This window comes from Diceros bicornis, chromosome 17 (assembly GCF_020826845.1).
Source record: "Diceros bicornis minor isolate mBicDic1 chromosome 17, mDicBic1.mat.cur, whole genome shotgun sequence".
Taxonomy (NCBI): domain Eukaryota; kingdom Metazoa; phylum Chordata; class Mammalia; order Perissodactyla; family Rhinocerotidae; genus Diceros; species Diceros bicornis.
In genome coordinates, this window is record NC_080756.1 from 4,307,862 (window position 1) to 4,321,634 (window position 13,773).

A 13,773-nucleotide genomic window follows, 5' to 3' on the forward strand; every position below is an offset into this window, starting at 1 on the left:
CCATTGAGGGACACATGGGAAAGCCACAGTAGAAGGCTCCATAGCTCTCCATGACTTGATGCTTGAGGATTAAAAATGTACCCCAGACATTCTTGTCCTTTTGTATCCTATTCTGGAGCCATTAGCTGCTGATTCTTTGAATGTCTTCCCTCCATTTCTATTTCCAGCATCCCACATACAAAATAGAGGAAGATGGGCACAGATGTTAGCTCAGAGCCAATCTTCCTCACCAGAATAAAAACAAAAAACAAAAAGTCTGAATCAAGAGTTGACTTTGAGTAAATCACATCAAGAGAGTTGATGTCCATTCTGTGATGGGTAGCTTTTTATGAAAGGCCCATGATGCCTCTTAGAGGTTTAAAATAAGGAGATATTCTTAGGAAAAGTTTCTTTAAAAACAAGTGTTAAATGGTGCCATGCTGCTTTGTTACTACACTCTCCTTAACTCTCATGAAAAATGTTGCCAAGATTCTGCCTCACTTCTATTAAGAATTACTGCTTTCACCCTGGTTGACTTTGGCAAGCTATTCTTAGATAATATTGAACTTATTTCAGTCTGGTCTTTTGGCCAATACAACTTTTGGCTTCTAGATAATTGTTTACTTTTGCCTACGCTCAGTAAGGACACCCTTAATACTGGGAGTGAGGGTGGGGGCTGGGGAATGGATATGTAGGCGCTGGCCAGGTGGCCATCTATAATTCAGTTTCAACCTTTTAAGGGTGTGCATAACTAGACTATCTCAGCTCTACATCAAGGAAATTGTTTTCAAATATAAATGAGAAAACAATTTCACCAGGGGTGACTACTTCTGTAATGCAAACTGGGTAACTTTCTAAAGAAATGGCTCCTTAAAATAGAGTATCAAGTGCCAAAAACCCCAGAGTTTCCTGGGCAAATCTCTTACTGCCCTTTAAGAAATCCCACACTGGATTCAACCCAAGACTTTAATTGGCTGGACGCTTGACAAATTGAAAACTGGGGAAACCTGCTAGGCTGCCAAGATACTGTCCCCAAAACTGGTTGTTATGATCTATATCTCCTGGCTCTGTGCTCTGTACTCATAAATACACACTTTCAAAGTTTTGGATAGTAAAAGGAAATATATTTTTAAATGGGTTTTACAAGGAATCTAGATTTTAACGTATGGTAATTTTGTTTTAATAGGTGCTATATGAAGCATATTGCCTGGGAATCCAGTAGGTGGGAATGGAGGGGCAAATGGAGATTTCTGTGGAATGCTTACCTTTTGTTTGGTGGTTTGTGATTATAGTCGGAGTTGCATTTGCAAAGAGAAGAGTCCAAGATCTAGGAGACTGCTTCATAAGCAAAAATGCTGCTGTTGATTAGATTGGTGTCTGAAACTTGGTCGTTTATCTTTATGGTTGGAAGAATATGAAGAATTGTGTGACAAGTAGAATATAAACATGAAACAGCATGACTTCCATTTTTTAAGTTAATTGCAGCTTACAGCAGTGTTAATATTTCCTTTTTGTCGTGGCTTATAAAGATCTTGTTAGTTTTATGAAGAAATCGTGAATCGTTTCAACCAGAAGTACATCCTAAAGAGGAATCTAGTCCTCAGTTTTGAAACACCAACCACATAGTCGGGAGAACTAATATTTTCAGATGACAAAGCCTTGTTGCTGAATTAAATCCTTGTTATATTTAATAGTTTGCCATGAATAATATGGTTCTTTTTAATCCTTTAATGATTTCCTATTACAACAACAACAAACCAACCTCATAGTGTGGCCTGATGTAACATTGGGTCATCTAGCTTGACTAGATGTGCTGGATAATTATGTTACATTATGTCTACTCAGGCCATATACATCCTATTCTTGAAAATGTTTAAGGTTGTCACTCAGACATCTTTTTCACTTTATACAAATGCCCCATGCAAACTAGAAAGAATTCTTCCTTTCTGCTTTAACCCTAATATTTGTGATCCTAAATTATTACTCCTATATTCCAAGCCAGATTAAGTCCTTTTCTAGATTTAAAAAAAATATCACTTCACTTAGAATTTGATGGATCCTTCACCTCTATGATCTCCTAGTGTTTTGCTCATTCAGCTTCTTGCCTAACTCTCAGATATATGAGCTTTAGTTCTTCTGTCTTTTCAGTTGCTCTTTTATGGTTATGCAGGTTATTTTCATCTCTTTCTAAAAGAGGGCAAATCAGCTCGTTGCAATATACGTCTTCTTTTGCCAGACCATCGTTCCTTCCCTGTTCTCAACCTAACTTCTCTGGTCTTACTCTGAATGTCCCCATCCCTCCATTTTGTGCTGGATGCCGGTTCACACTTCCAAGAGGAACCCACTAATTCTGTGTGTCTTTATTCCCCTGCAGTACTAACACTCTGTCATCTGCTTATCTGAAATATAACATTTCTTTTCATTTCCTTTGTTCTTCTACCTGATTATTCTTAGTGCCCATTGAGCCATTTTATTCCTTCTTTGTCTTCCTGTTGCTGATATTCACTGATACTTATTTATCAGTGAATGTAAGTGACAGGCAAATAATTTGTGGACTGTATTTGCATTCTTACCATTTTATGCCTTCATGTGCACTATAGCCTGATCCTGACAATCCTAAGAGGTGGATGGGAAAGTATACCCCTCTTTTAAAGGAGAGGAAACTGATGCTCAGAGCTTTTTAAATGACTTGACCCACAGCTAAATCAAGGTTAGGGGCCAGGTCTCCCGACTCTTTCTACTGTACCATACCCTATCACCTCTCTCTGGAAGAAGGATTGCAATCCACTGAAAAGTCTTCACTGCATTAGAAACTGGATGGAAATTAACCAAACCCTTCATTGTACCTTTGCAGATGAGAGTCCCTACACTAAATCCGCCAGCCAGACAAAGCCGCCTGATGGAGCGTTGGCTGTGAGGAGACAGAGCATCCCAGGTTAGACCAGACTGCTGGATTTTTCAGCTGTTTTACTTTTGAACCCTGTTATTTGGTGATCCTAAATAATTCCAACTTGGTAATAAAAATCAGTGCTATTTCCTAGGGTGTAGACGGCATTCTACACAACTTATTCAAACAATATTCATGAAAGCTAGACTTTGGGAAAGCTTGCCAACTTGTGAGAATTCATCTTGTGTGCAAATCCTTTGTAAAATGACTTGCGTTTGTATCAGCTCTCACTCATTTACTTACTCTCATCTCTGTGTTCGGGGGTTGACTTCCACAGCGGCATCTACTTCTTCCCCGAGGCATACCCGGCAGAACAAAGGGGCTCAGAACTGCTGTAGCAGACCATATATATGCTGACTAACAAGTTACTCCTTTCTTCTTATCTCTTTGAATATGGATTTACTTCCATCAGACAACTCTTACAGAATTCTGGAACTTTGTTTCCTTAGGAAGCTGTGATTAGGATTCTTGTAATACAGTAAGTGATACCTGTTTTTTCAGCAAAACATGTCAGATAAATATCTTAAAATGTCTTTACCCCAAAACTTCAATATTTGAAGCTTTGAATTTGACAATGACACAAAAGTTCTGAAATTAAAGGAAAAAGGAAATTTAAAATATTATTCAAAACTTTATCTGAACTAGGTAATTCATGGAAGAACCTCTTATGGGAGCAACTGTGCTTAAGGGAAGGGTTAAAAGTGTTAATACATTTAAACATTTATCAAAAATAATGTTTTGATATGTATTTTATACAGGTAAACCTTGGCTACAGGATTTTAGAGTAGAGTAGTTTTAGCAATTCAGGAGAAACAAAGCAGTGTTTCCAACCTTAAATTGAATGGTTGGGCAAAGCTGTCAGTGAAAAGGGCAATTTTCCTTTTGAATAAAGAGCAAAATGAGTCCAGTTTCTGAGCAACTCTGTTCATGATTATGATTTATTTTTATAAGAACTACATGTGGTTATTCTTATTCTTATTCTGAAGGCTTAGATTCATTATGAAATACATGACTTATAAAGAGGCATATTGTGAATATATTATACATCCTTGTTTGCGTGCTTTGAAGATTCTAAAGTAATTTGAATTCTGTAATTAGATGGCATCACCCAGTGCTGCGATTTCTTCTTCTCATCCTATAAAACATCCTTCTTAGTGCTGGTCACGTTTAGAAAAACTACTGCAGTCAGCTATGGGCTGTGTTCTCTGATTTCTCCTTGTCAGCAATAAGGAAGTACCCAGAGTTTGAAGTTCAAGAATGCCAGTTATACATCAGTCCCTCCTTGGCTTCTCTACGTTAGCTGGTACTCAGTTCTCCTCTGGTGGGAAGAGTGAAGAGACTTCCAGCGGCCTTCCCACTTAGTGTGATACTAAATGACAGCACTGACCCTTATCGTGTTTTCCTTTCATGGGTTCTCTAGTGTTAAATACTAAATTATAACACCTGTTGGAGAGCCAGACTTTCCCTTTCAGTCATTAACTAGTTTTTTAAGTTACACATTAGGTACACAGAAGTTGTTAATCACAATCCTTAGTTCATGACACACAGTGATTCTTCATTATAGAATTTACCCTTTGTTCCTCCTTATGTCACTGGAATCATGAACCATTTTTGTAGGCTTTGTGGGTTATTTTCCTGGAGTTTGAGCATGGACAGACACCTTTTTGTTCATCTCTCGTAAGGTAGCAGCCAGAAGGGTCAAGGGTCTTCAGAATCTTCTTAGTTTTTTAGAACAGTCCAAGAAAAAAGATTTCACTGGCCAGAGGGCTAAGAAACCAAAGTGGTTAATGGCTGATTATTTCTTACTGTTATCTTAAAGAGAAAATTAAGAAACTTCTTAGAAACTGCTGCCTGACTGGCTGCTGACCCGTGGAGTTCTGAGGCTTTACTTGACTGTCTTAGTTACAAGTACCTATTAATTCTTGTTCTGGCAAAAAGAAGGGAGTCTCCCTAATCTTTGGCCGAGAAGTTGCTAAATCAAAGAGAGAGATAACCCAACATCCAGAAGTCTTGACTGGTCCCCTACATGTCTACCTTTACCCCTGCTAAGTCATGAGAGAGAAACGCACAGAGGAAAAGGCCACGAAAGTGCACGCTCCTTGTTATTTGCTGGAGCCTCAGCTGGAAAATCCCGAAGTGTTCCCCTGGTGAAGTAGGTTGGACCACATGGAGATCTAAGAGCAAAATGCAAGTTTACAGCCTTTGTTCCTCTTTCCTGTGCTCACCTCCCAACCTTACTTACCTCCAAGGCATTATTACCACCCTGGTAGCAAGGAAAGATGTGTCTAGAGAAAAGTGCACCAAGGAATTGAAAGAAGGCCTAAGGAGAGCGTGGCTCATCTGCGAGCCCCTGGATCTACTCCCTGTAGAGGCACCTCTCAGGGCAGCTGCAGCCCCAGGGCCATTGTGTTGCCCCCGTTACTGGGGAGTAAGCAAACCCTAGAAAATGAAACTTTAGAGGAGCCGTGACTTCCCCCCCACTCCCCGCAAACTCCACTGCCAGTGATCCCATGATGGTGGCTAAATTTGACCATTCATATGAGCACGTTCTCTGCTGGAAGGGGTGGGGTGTAGTGGAGGACAAGCGTAGGGTAGCAGAAGGCATTTTAAGTTTCTCTACCCAAGTTTTATGAAAGCTTAGGCTGTTCTTTGAAACTTATTCTACAGATGTAGACCTGGTGCTTCCTGGAGTAAGTATTTATACACATACAGAGAGATTTCTTAACGTGGGCTCCACTATTGCCGTGGCATAATGAAGAGTAGCTTTTAATAATTCCATCCCAAAGAGCTAACTTTGAGCGTTAACAGAAATATAATTTTCTTTTCATTCATATCAAAATCCACGACCCTTGTCTAAACTCAAAATTACTACAGCAGTTATTTTATAATCACAAATCAAATATGTGTCTTTCATTAAATGCCGATTCTAACTGCAGATCCTTTCATCCCCTCCTTTTCTCTCCTCAAAAAAAAGGGAATGGATTAAAACGTCTCTTAGGAGCAAAATGCATTTGCTTTGGATAAAGGGGAAACGCATTATTCTTGTTATTTGGAAACTTGTCATTTTAACCATGTCTCTTATGTCTTAAAATATAAAAACAACAAAAAAAAGAACTTTTAGTCTTTCATAAGGTTTTGTAAAATTTTTACTAATGATAATAATAGAAAGAAAAGGACATGTGTCCCTATGACACTGAAGTTTAAATTTAGATTAATGATAACATTCTTTTAAAAAATATTAAGGAGATATGTTTTCAATCTAATTTCTGCCCTTTTTATTTTTCAAAGATAAGATGAATTCCAAGTACAAAAGTATCTTGTAAAAAAAAGAATCTGTTGATCTGATTCTCCTTTATTTGACAGATTACTAATGAAGTTTGACCACTTGAAGGGCTTGTCCCAATTATTAGAGGAAATCTGTGCAGACTCTGGATTTGACAGATTTTGGAATATTGTGCTCTGCCCACTTAGAGATGAGACATTTCATAATGTCTGTCTCACGTGAGTGAAGGGGAAAGACAGGACACGACGCCAGACCTCAAGGCCCAGAGTCAGTGTAGTATTTATTTGACTTGCCTCCTCTTTCCAGGTGGGATGACTTTGTTTGTTTATGCTAGTCTTGACAAAGAATTCTTGGGACAATCACAAATGCAGGAAGATATCAAGCACTCACATCTATTGCATCTCCAAACTTTGGTGCGCCAGGAAGATTATCTAACTCTGTAGCCAGAAGGAGACCACAAGAGTTTGCATGGGATTTTTTTTTTCCTCCTAGAATATAAGAAAAGACGCTGTTCAATTTGGACATAATGGAATGAAGTTGATATCAGTCTTTCTTGCTTCTCACATTTGGGTATTTGCAGGGGGAGTAAAAATATGGAGCTGAGAGTCTGAAAGGTCCTTTAGCCTAAGATGTATACGCTGAAGCTGTGTAGGATACACAAGGAAGGGTCAACACCTATTGAAAAGTCCAAGTCTGGAAAATAATACAGCGCCCTGGGCACCACAGGGAAGCTGGCCACCTGGAATTAAGGGGGAAAGGACAAGAATTTTGAAGGTTCTGCCCTCTCTGTTCAGCATTTTCCTGTTTTGTTAGCCTACAATTTGACGCTTCATTGATCTAAATTTTCATTACTGCAGCAGGTACATAGTGTGACATTTACACTAGGATTTTATGGCTGTCACACTGTCCGGGTGTGTGAAGGGCATTTCCTCTGATTTTCGGGCCTGGTTCCGCTTCCTCCGTCGGGTTCCCCCATCGAGCCCCTCCAAAAAATGGGCGGATCTCACGGATGAGAAGCCGGAGTCAGCTGGGTCGAGCAGGTATGAAATGTCATCCAAAACATGTGCTGCACAGTGTGTAGGCGTATCAAATCATCCCACTGTTCACTTCACATAGCTTGGCAGTCTTGTCAACCACACCCCAGTAGAGCTGGGGGAAAAGAGGTAAAGGCCGTTATAGTTGCAATGTACTCTCATGAAAAAAAATAGATGTCTCTCTGTGTGTGAATGAAGGATATGAAGGAGTGCTTCTATAGTTCCTGAAACTCTCATACAGTTTCCAAATTATTTCAAAATTAAAAGTTTTTAAAAAAGAATGGTGCTCCAGATGGTGCCCAAAGATGCTGAGAAAAACTCTGCTGTTAGGGAGGGCATGACCCACGTGGGAAAATAGGAGAGACGAGCACCTCTGCTGCTCAGCCGGGCTGTCCTTGCATCCTCAAGAGCCTCCCTGGGGGCCAAGGTGCACACAACGGGACTAGGGTCCAGGGGGTGCCCTATCAGAGCCCCCAGAGTCCGCAGTAAGAGCCCAAAACAATGACATTAACACATGTAAAAAGTACTAAATAGTTAAGAAATTAGCAAGACTATATCACTTCTGTAGAGAGACGTTTCTAAGATCATAAAGTCAAGACTCTCGGCAGCACTGCAAATATGTCTGAGCTTCTGCCTACAGCCCCCTTTGTTTTCTCCATAGAATTCATCACTATCTGAAATTAACTGGTATATATATTTTTTTCTTTCTCCTTCCCTCACTGGAATGTAGCTACCACAGGAGAGGTGCTTTATATGTCTTATTACTCTTGTGTCTTAGTGCATGAAATGGCATGCTTAGCAAATGGCAGGTATTCAACCAGTCCTTGTGGGGTGAGTGGGTGGGCGGGTTTTCTCTGTGCAGAGTCTGTTACCTTGTCACTAGTATACTTTCCTGCAAAAAAGTGCAACACAGTCTCTGTTTACCATGTATTTTCTGATTCTTGTGTCGTGTAGCAACTATTCACGTTGGCCTTGAGGCTGCACCAAATATGACATTTCTAAGGAAACTGTCTGCTGCCCAAGACTAATGAATGAAATATTGATCAGCCAGAAGCTAGAGAATTTTAAAGGTCTCCCCCCAGCCTCATCTGTTTCCGTTTGAGCGGAAAACATCCACGCAGTCCCATAACACCTAAAGAGAAAGTTTGAGCACAATTGAACAATAAAATTGACAAGATGAGCATGATTCATTCAAGTGTTCTGCTATAGAAAAAGGCTAAAAAATATGTGAAAATAACTGGAGTCTATAAATAAAGTGATGCAAAGCAGAACTTATAACTTATTATGGCAGGTGCACATTAAGGATTTCCCCCAGAGAACTGGTCCACTTTGCTGTGTGGCTGGTTGTACACACTGAGCCCTCCTCCAATAGCACTGGGCAAAACAAGCAGCCTGATTTGTGTCCTCAGTGCTGCAGCTCTCATAGCAATTCAGAGAAATGGCAGGCTATGATGTTTGAACCTCTCTCATGCCTTGCAAACATGGGTGAAATATAATAAAGTGGTTCATATGCAGCAAATGATTTCTAAACGGTAATTCTTCCAGCATGCAATTGAGGGAAGATTCTTTGTGGTGAATTAGTACTGTGCCTCGATATTTCCTGAGCCCTGCTGTGTTACAGGAGTGGTGGCACTTGGTCAGTGTCGGTCTCCAGGTACACACAGTCATCAGACAGAGCCTCCCAGTGTCTGAAGAGCATCTTACAAGGAGGCCCAAGGATACGTGCATGAGAACTACGAGGAGAAAGTCATTCCTCTACTATTTCTGCACTGACGGAAAATTAATTCTCCTGCTCTCCGGGTTAGGGAGACCTTCAGTCCAGGGTTTTTAAGTGAAGTGACCTTAGAGAATGACACTGGGTGGAAGTTGTATTGATTGATTGGCATTGAGGAAAGCAAAGAACCATCCTACACAGTTTACTATAGAATTGAGCATTTGACCCTTTAATACTCCTTTCTTTTTTTTTTTTAAATATTGTATTGAGGTCATAATGGTTTATAACATTGTGTAATTTCAGGTGTACCTTATTATATATCAGTTTCTGTGCAGACTGCATCGTGCTTACCACCAATAGTCTAGTTTTTATCCGTCACCATATATATGTGCCCCTTTACCCCTTTCTCCCACCCTCCCACCCCCTTCCCCTCTGGTAACCACTAATCTGTTCTCCTTATCCATGTGTTTGTTTATCTTCCACATATGAGTGAAATCATATGGTGTTTGTCTTTCTCCGTCTGGCTTATTTCGCTTAACATAATACCCTCAAGATCATCCATCCACGTTGTTGCAAATGGACGATTTTGTCTTTTTATGGCTGAGTAGTATTCCATTGTATATATATACCACATCTTCTTTATCCACTCATCAGTTCATGAGCACTAGGTTGCTTCCGTGTCTTGGCTGTTGTGAATAGTGCTGCAGTGAACATAGGGGTGCATAAATCCCTTTCACTGCAGCATTAATACTCCTTTCTTATCCTTCAGGTTTACATGACTTAGAACAGCTTCCCAAATTTCAGTCACTCACATGACGTCTTCATAACGTTTGTTTTGTATCTGTGTTCCACCTCTACTATAATTAATATGATTTTAAGTATATTTAAATCGATTCACTTTTTCACTTAGCTTTATTATCTGGGACTTGATATGCTCATTATATTTTTCTAATACATTCATATGTCACTTTACTACAGGGATATGTTCTGAGAAATGCGTCCTTAGGCAGTTTAGTCATTGTTTGAACATCATAGAGTGTACTGAAGGGGAACAAACTTTCCCACCCCAAAGTGTGTCTCTTTAACATGAGTATTGATTTAGGCTGATTATTTTTAAGAAAGCCAGTCCTGGTTGTCTAGTGGTTAAGATTCGCAGTCTCACTGCCGTGGCTCAGGTTATGTCCCAGTCAGGGACCCACACCACCCGTCTGTCAGTTGTCATATTGTGGCAAAGAAGAAATGACTTTGAGAACCCCAATGGTATGTACTTTGTCAATATATTGATAAGTAGTTGTTGATTTATAGCGCAGAAATGAGTCATTTGAATAGGAGTGAAAGGCATTTGGGACTTTTGCTATAAAATGAAAAGAAATACTAAAAGAGAAAGAGAAGGTTGGACAATGTTAACCCAAAGCCTAGAATGCAATGATCATGTAGTAACCTAACCTAGAGAAAGAGAGTGAGGGGAGTATAGATAATTATGAAAACACTAGTTGCCATTCATTTCATGCTGTGTTCCAAGTATTGGACTAACCATCCTGATAAACATTGTTTTGTTTCTTCCTGACAACACCTCCAGGAAGCAAGTTTTATTCATTCCCCTCTAACAGATGAGCAACCTCAAGTTCAGAGAGCTAACGTACCTTGCCCAAGGTGACAGGCCTAGAGAGTAGTGGAGCTTGGATAAACCCTAGATAAAAATGGATTTCATCCAGAGTCCTGGGCAGTGAGTGAAAGGAGAAGGTGGTGGCAAGAATCCTTGATGAGAATGAGTTTAAAAGACTTTGACCTCTAGGGGCAACTGAGCCTCTGCTTGGAAGTATCGGGAGAAGGTAAGGTGAGCAGAAGCCTCTGAGTGTGATGGCCTCTGTCCAGGTCGCAGAATCCCTCTCAGTCATCATTGGCGCCCTCGATTAGAGGTGGGTCAGAGTGAAGGCAAGGGTCGTGGGGCCATCCCATTATTTCTCTAAATACCTGGCGGCTAGGAGAAACTGAGAAGGAAAACCGACCATGCTTCAGGCCGTGCTACAATTTATTCTATACATTTGCGATCTTCAGGGCTTCCCATTCAAGGAAAAACATTAAAATTGGCCAAGCAGGCTTTTAAATACCTGTTCTTAAACTAGTAACACCATAACTAAATGCTTTATGTTTCCCTTTTAAAACCTTGGAATAATGCAACACATTAAAATAACACTGAATAAATGAAGTGAGTCCGTTTGTTCTGTGGCAGAGCGTTTAACCTTGCACAGAGGTTTCTAAAACCAGTTCGTAGATATCTCCCGTCATCAGAGTCGGTGAGTGAGGACTCACTCCAGGCGACGTGCTCAATATACATATGCATTTGAAATCTTTTGAAAATTAAACATTCTTACACATTTCTAAAACCTATTACTGAGCTAGATGTTAAACCGATGCTATAAAGATTTCTGCTCTGAAATCTCGGGGGAGTACTTTACAGCACCTGGCAGATCCTTTTCCCTTCAGGAATTGGGTGGACCCCCTGGTGCTTTCCTCCTTCTGCATCGAGTGGAAACTGCTCACACCTAGATTCCCCACCTTTCACCCCTGCTGCCCTCACTGCACAGCTTTTTTTCTCCAGCCGATCCTTTACTTGATCCCTAATTCCGTTATAACCAAAATGGTCTTCTCTCATTTTTTGATTCTGAGTTTTCCTCTAAACTGACTCTCATACAGTCATTCAACATTTAATTATTCAACAACTTGTTGAGCACCTACTGTGTACCTAGTACTGTTCCAGATGCTAGGAATATCCTACAAGCCTCTGTCCTCCTGGAATTGGCGTGTTAGTGAGGGAAACAGACATTCAACAAACATTGACTGCTTCCCATAAGGTCAGGCTGTGCTAAGTGCAATAAGGTGAAATGAACAATAGTGTATGGAGTTGAGAGTGGTGGGGGCAGAAAGACATGGGCTCTGTGTTTGAAAGGAAAGTCAAGGAGGCCTCTATGAGGCAGTAACAGTTGAGTGAGCCTAAAATGAGGGGTAAACCATGTAATGATCTGGAAGAAAAGGATTCTAGGCCAAAAGAACAGCAAAAGTGCAAAGGCCCTGAGGTCAGAAAAAGCTTGGCTTGTTAAAGAAACTGAGAGAGAGAAGGTCAGCATGGCCAGAAAGGGAGAAGCAAGGCTGAGCGTGGTGAGAGATGAGGTTGGAGAGAGAGACAAAGGGAGGTTCTGGAGAGCTTGTAGCCGAGGTAACAGTTGGGATTTTATTCTGAGTGTAGCAGGAGGCTGTTGCAGGGCTTGGACAGCTGAGGTGCTGATGTCCTTTTTTTAAATCTCCCTAGCTTCCGTACGGAAAGTAGACTTTAAGGAGACAAGACTGGGAACAGGGAGGTCAGCTGGCATTGCAGGATTTCAGCCAAGAGATGATGGTGTCTTGGACGAGGATGATGGAGGTGGAGGTCATGATAAATGGTCAGATTTTGAAGAAAGAGCCCGAAGAACCTGCTGACAGATGTGGAGTGTGAGAGGAAAAGAGGAGTCTAGGATGAGTCAGGTTTTTGTTCTTAACTGGGTAAATAGTGATGCCATTTCTGAAACGCAGAGCCACTGAGGAAGAAATAGGTCAGTGGAAGGGGGAGGAGGGAACTCAGAGGAGGGGTCAGTGGAGATGTAAATTTGGGAGATCTCCGTGTGTGTTTACCCCCTTGGGGACGAGTGACAGCATCTAGGTAGTGCTCATAGAGTGAGAGGAGGCCCAAGGGTGTGCTGATCGTTAGAGGTCAGCAGTGAAGGAAGTTTCAGCAGAAGATAAGAAGAAACAGAGGCAGTAGGAGAAGAATGTGGTGCCCTGGAATCCGAGTTAAGAACCACATGTCACTTAGGAGGGGGAAACTATTTGGGTCAAATAGTGATGGTAAGATGAATAAGATGAGGACTGAGAATTGGCCGTAAGATTCTGTAAGATGGGAGTTTTCACATTTTCAGTGAAATGGTGAGAGCAAAAACCTGATTTGAGTGGGTTGAGATGAGAATAGGACTTAAGTAAACAGAGACAGAGAATGTAGACAACTCTTTCAAAGTTTCAAAAAAACTATCGAGGGGCCAGCCCGGTGGTGTAATGGTTAAGTTCACTCCCTCCGCTTCACAGCCCAGGGTTCGCAGGTTCGAATCCCAGGCGCAGACCTACACAGCGCTTATCAAGCCATGCTGTTGCACCATCCCATATACAAAATAGAGGAGGCTGGGATAATCTTCTTCAGCAAAAAGAGGAAGATTGGCAACAGATGTTAGCTCAGGGCTAATATTCCTCACCAAAAAAAAAAAAATCTATCAAGAGGAGCAGAGAAATGGGACAGTAGCTAGGGGGACATGTGGTCTAGGGGCGGACTCTTTAAACCAGGGGAGCGGATACAGCATGTTCGCATTGTGGTGTGGCTGATCTAGTGGAGTGGGAGAAATTGATGCAGGAGGGAGAGGGGATAACAGCGAGAGCGAAGGCTTTGAAGAGGCTGGGGGGCATCCAGCATGCAGGGGGGCAGCAGGAGAGTAGGCAGACCGAGGCCAAGGGCACAGACGCAGGACGGTGGAAGATGTTCTGCTGAGAAGATACATGAGTCCCCTTCTGATTGCTCTACCTTCTTAGTGAAGTAAGAGACGAGGTCATCCCAGAGAGCAAGGAGGGGAAGGGGTTGCTGTAGGCTTGTAGAGGGCGGAGGAGGTGTCATTTCAAGGCTGGGAAAGTGCATTGCCTATGGCAGTGTCCAAGGATTACCCTGCAGCCCCGTAGATAAGGAGACAGAACCCGCTTCACTCTCACAAACCCTGCCTCTTCAAATCAGAACGGGATA

The 13,773-nt window shown here is 41.5% G+C and overlaps 1 protein-coding gene across 8 annotated transcripts in view; it reads left to right on the forward strand.

Moving 5' to 3' along the window:
* GRIP1 (glutamate receptor interacting protein 1) overlaps positions 1-13,773 on the forward strand; it is a 632,136-nt gene that overhangs the window by 449,527 nt on the left and 168,836 nt on the right. For 7 of the 8 annotated variants that reach the window (XM_058557692.1, XM_058557689.1, XM_058557690.1 and 4 more), the window contains exon 2: positions 2,834-2,914. The exons of the other annotated variant lie outside the window; for it this stretch is intronic. In XM_058557692.1, coding sequence (XP_058413675.1) covers positions 2,834-2,914 — 81 coding nt within the window. The remainder of the gene's footprint in view (positions 1-2,833; positions 2,915-13,773) is intronic. 8 annotated transcript variants of the gene reach the window in all.